The sequence below is a fragment of the Cynoglossus semilaevis genome, chromosome 1 (assembly GCF_000523025.1).
Source record: "Cynoglossus semilaevis isolate Cse_v1.0 chromosome 1, Cse_v1.0, whole genome shotgun sequence".
Taxonomy (NCBI): Eukaryota; Metazoa; Chordata; class Actinopteri; order Pleuronectiformes; family Cynoglossidae; genus Cynoglossus; species Cynoglossus semilaevis.
Window position 1 is genome coordinate 1,468,219 of NC_024307.1, and position 3,142 is coordinate 1,471,360.

The following is a 3,142-nucleotide window of genomic DNA, read 5'->3' on the forward strand; positions in this document are numbered from 1 at the left end:
TGGGGCGGATCCTTCTTACTCCTCTCCCGCCTCCGTCCCTCGATCACAGTTGAACTGCTGCAGAAGCCAGTGCTTGAGTTGCGGTTGTGCACGTGGAGGTAGCAGTGCAGTAGAAGAAGAAGTAGGAGAAGAAGTAGTAGTAGTAAAAGCAGTAGTAGTAGTACATGCGGAGATACCAGCAGTACTCGCTCCTTCCGGCGCCTTTGGCTCAGGTTATGTCTCCGCGCTCACTCGTTCAGCGGCGGCTCTTCAAACTTTTCACCAACTTTTGTGAAGCAACGCGCGGCGACAGAAGCGGCGACAGAAGCGGCGGCGGCGGCAGGAGGACCTGCTGAGGATGAGTCCACAGTGAGTCCGGCCTTTGTTCATCTGACCCTCTGCCCCCCCCCACCCCACGGCCGCTCACCCACAGCAGTATGGTCGATAAAGGGCCCTTGTTGACGTCTGCTGTCATTTTCTACCTGTCCATCGGGGCCGCGATTTTTCAAGTCCTGGAAGAACCGAACTGGAAGCAGGCCGTGAATCGGTACCGAGCCCGGAAGGACAAGATCCTGGAGGACTATCCGTGTCTGAGTCAAGATGATTTGGACAGAATCCTAGAGGTATGGACTACACACACACACACACACACGCTGTTTAGTGTTGCACTTCTGCTGCGGGGGGGGAGGGGGTGGGGGGGAGCCTTGATGAAGCTCAGCTGGTCTTTTGGACCTTTTCACCAAACACTGACTGTCTGTTAGTACAGCTGTGGTCTGGGTGGGTCTGTGACCCCCCCTCCCTCCACCCTGTGGACTGGTGTGTCTGTGGTTGTGATCAGCAGATGTGGGACTTGAACCCAGTGGGTCTGTTTCCTTGACCTCTTGACCCCGGTGTCCGTCCTCCTCCTGGTGTCCAGTCTTCATGGTACTGGTCCAGGGAACTCCTCAGGAACTGGTACTGTTTCCTCTGGTGATTTAAACAGTTTTTCCAGGTCTGACCCAGGGGGGGGGGGGGGAGGGGGGAGCCTGCACACAGATTGTCAGGCTGACTCTCTGCACCCCTGAAGCCATCAGTGAAGATTATTGAGCTGCATCACTCCTGTCAGCATTTGTTTATGTGCTCTTATTAGGGACTTAATTTACAGTCAGGTCTCACCCTGTGAGTCTGCAGAGCAGGTCTCCACCCGTCATATTAGTTACATTTGAATGTGGACACAAATCCTATTACTTTCAAAAAACCTATAGAAAAGTTCACATTAAATAGAAATCATTATGATTTTAATTAGAGTTTATGTGAAAAACCCAAATGTTCTAGTATTTATTTCATAATGTTTTATTTGAATTATTTTTTTCCTGCAGGCGTCAAAGAGCGAGGGAGAGACAGCAGAAACTCCTCGCTGAATTTGCCTCCAGACAGAAGAGCTTCATGGAAACGGCAATGGATGTCGGTAAGAAAAGTTATCACTGACCTTTTTTCTTCTTTTTTTTTTTTTTAAACACAACATTCACGTTCACTCACATTTCAGTATCACGTTGGTGCAGTTTGAAAGTGGAGTTCAGTCCTTGGTTTTTGTGAGCCTGTTAGATGAAAGTGAGAGAAGATAACTCCTGTGGGAGAGTGGGCCACTGCTGACTGAGGGCACAAAAGATCAAAGTACTAATATGTGTGTTTCAGTTTTTTTTACAAATATTTCTCAGGTGTTTGTCAGAACACCTGGTCTGTCGTGTCGATCCTGCTCCTGGGGTTTTTGGACTCCTGGTCCTGCAGCTGGTCCTGCTGGTCCTGCAGCTGGTCCTGCAGCTGGTCCTGCAGCTGGTCCACATGACCTGACGATCACGTTTGTCCTGTTAAATGACTCGAGGTTTTCCTGCTGTTTGTCAACACACCAGTGTCCCCTGGTCCCACCGGTGTCCCCTGGTCCCACCAGTGTCCCCTGGTCCCACCTACAGGACAACTGGTACTGGTTAGTACTAGAGACAGTACTACGCTGGTACGCAGTCCCAGTGAGAGACAGTGGGAGGAACTGCAGGAGAAAAAGTATCCTGACTGTAGTATCACAGTACATCACAGTACATCCCAGTACATCACAGTACTTCACAGTACTTTACTACATCACAGTACTTCACAGTACTTCACAGTACTTCACAGTACATCACAGTACATCACAGTACATCACAGTACATCACAGTACATCACAGTACTTCACAGTACATCACAGTACTTCACAGTACATCACAGTACATCACAGTACATCACAGTACTTCACAGTACATCACAGTACATCACAGTACATCACAGTACATCACAGTACATCACAGTACATCACAGTACTTCACAGTACTTTACTACATCACAGTACTTCACAGTACTTCACAGTACTTCACAGTACTTCACAGTACTTCACAGTACTTCACAGTACATCACAGTACTTCACAGTACTTCACAGTACTTCACAGTACATCACAGTACTTCACAGTACTTCACAGTACATCACAGTACTTCACAGTACATGGTATTGTGATGCCTACAGTCCCAGTTGAAGCTGTTCATTTGTTAAACAGATGTCATGTGACCCAGTTAGGCAGCGATCTTGTGACGCTCTAAAATTCCAACTTGAGGTTTGTTGAAAAACTTCATCGTTTCTTCCAAGATAAATTTTTTTTTTTTTTCTCTGAATCCAGAACCGACCACGTGTGTCTTCACTGGACTGTGATTTAAACGAGCAAATCTGTTAATGCCATTACATCTGTCAACCAGATGAAGATCATCCTGCCTTCTCTGGGTTCACTGCCCCCCACACACACACACACACACCCATATACACACACACACACACACACACCCATACACACACACACACCCGTCCCCCGACCCCTACGTTTTTCCTCCAATCCTTAAAAGAGCCTCAGTGAAACAAACTGGGTGTTGGATTAGAACCAACAACTGCAGAGAGAGAGAGAGAGAGAGAGAGAGAGAGAGAGAGAGAGAGAGAGGGGGGGGGGGGGGGGGGGGGGGGAGGGTGTGTGTGTGTGTGTGTGTGTGTGTGTGTGTGTGTGTGTGAGTTAAAGAAAATCAATAGAAATCAGAAATCAATACGCGTCGACCTGAGAGAGTCCAGGTGTTTGTGTTCCAATCAGTGCTGCCCCCCCCTCCCCTCCCCCCC

General features: G+C 48.3%; 1 protein-coding gene across 1 annotated transcript in view; it reads left to right on the top strand.

The window, feature by feature from the left end:
- Positions 1-6: 6 nt before the first annotated feature.
- kcnk5a (potassium channel, subfamily K, member 5a) overlaps positions 7-3,142 on the top strand; it is a 9,726-nt gene continuing 6,590 nt past the window's right edge. The window contains exon 1 of the mRNA XM_008307968.2: positions 7-602. Coding sequence (XP_008306190.1) covers positions 417-602 — 186 coding nt within the window. The 5' untranslated portion in view covers positions 7-416. The remainder of the gene's footprint in view (positions 603-3,142) is intronic.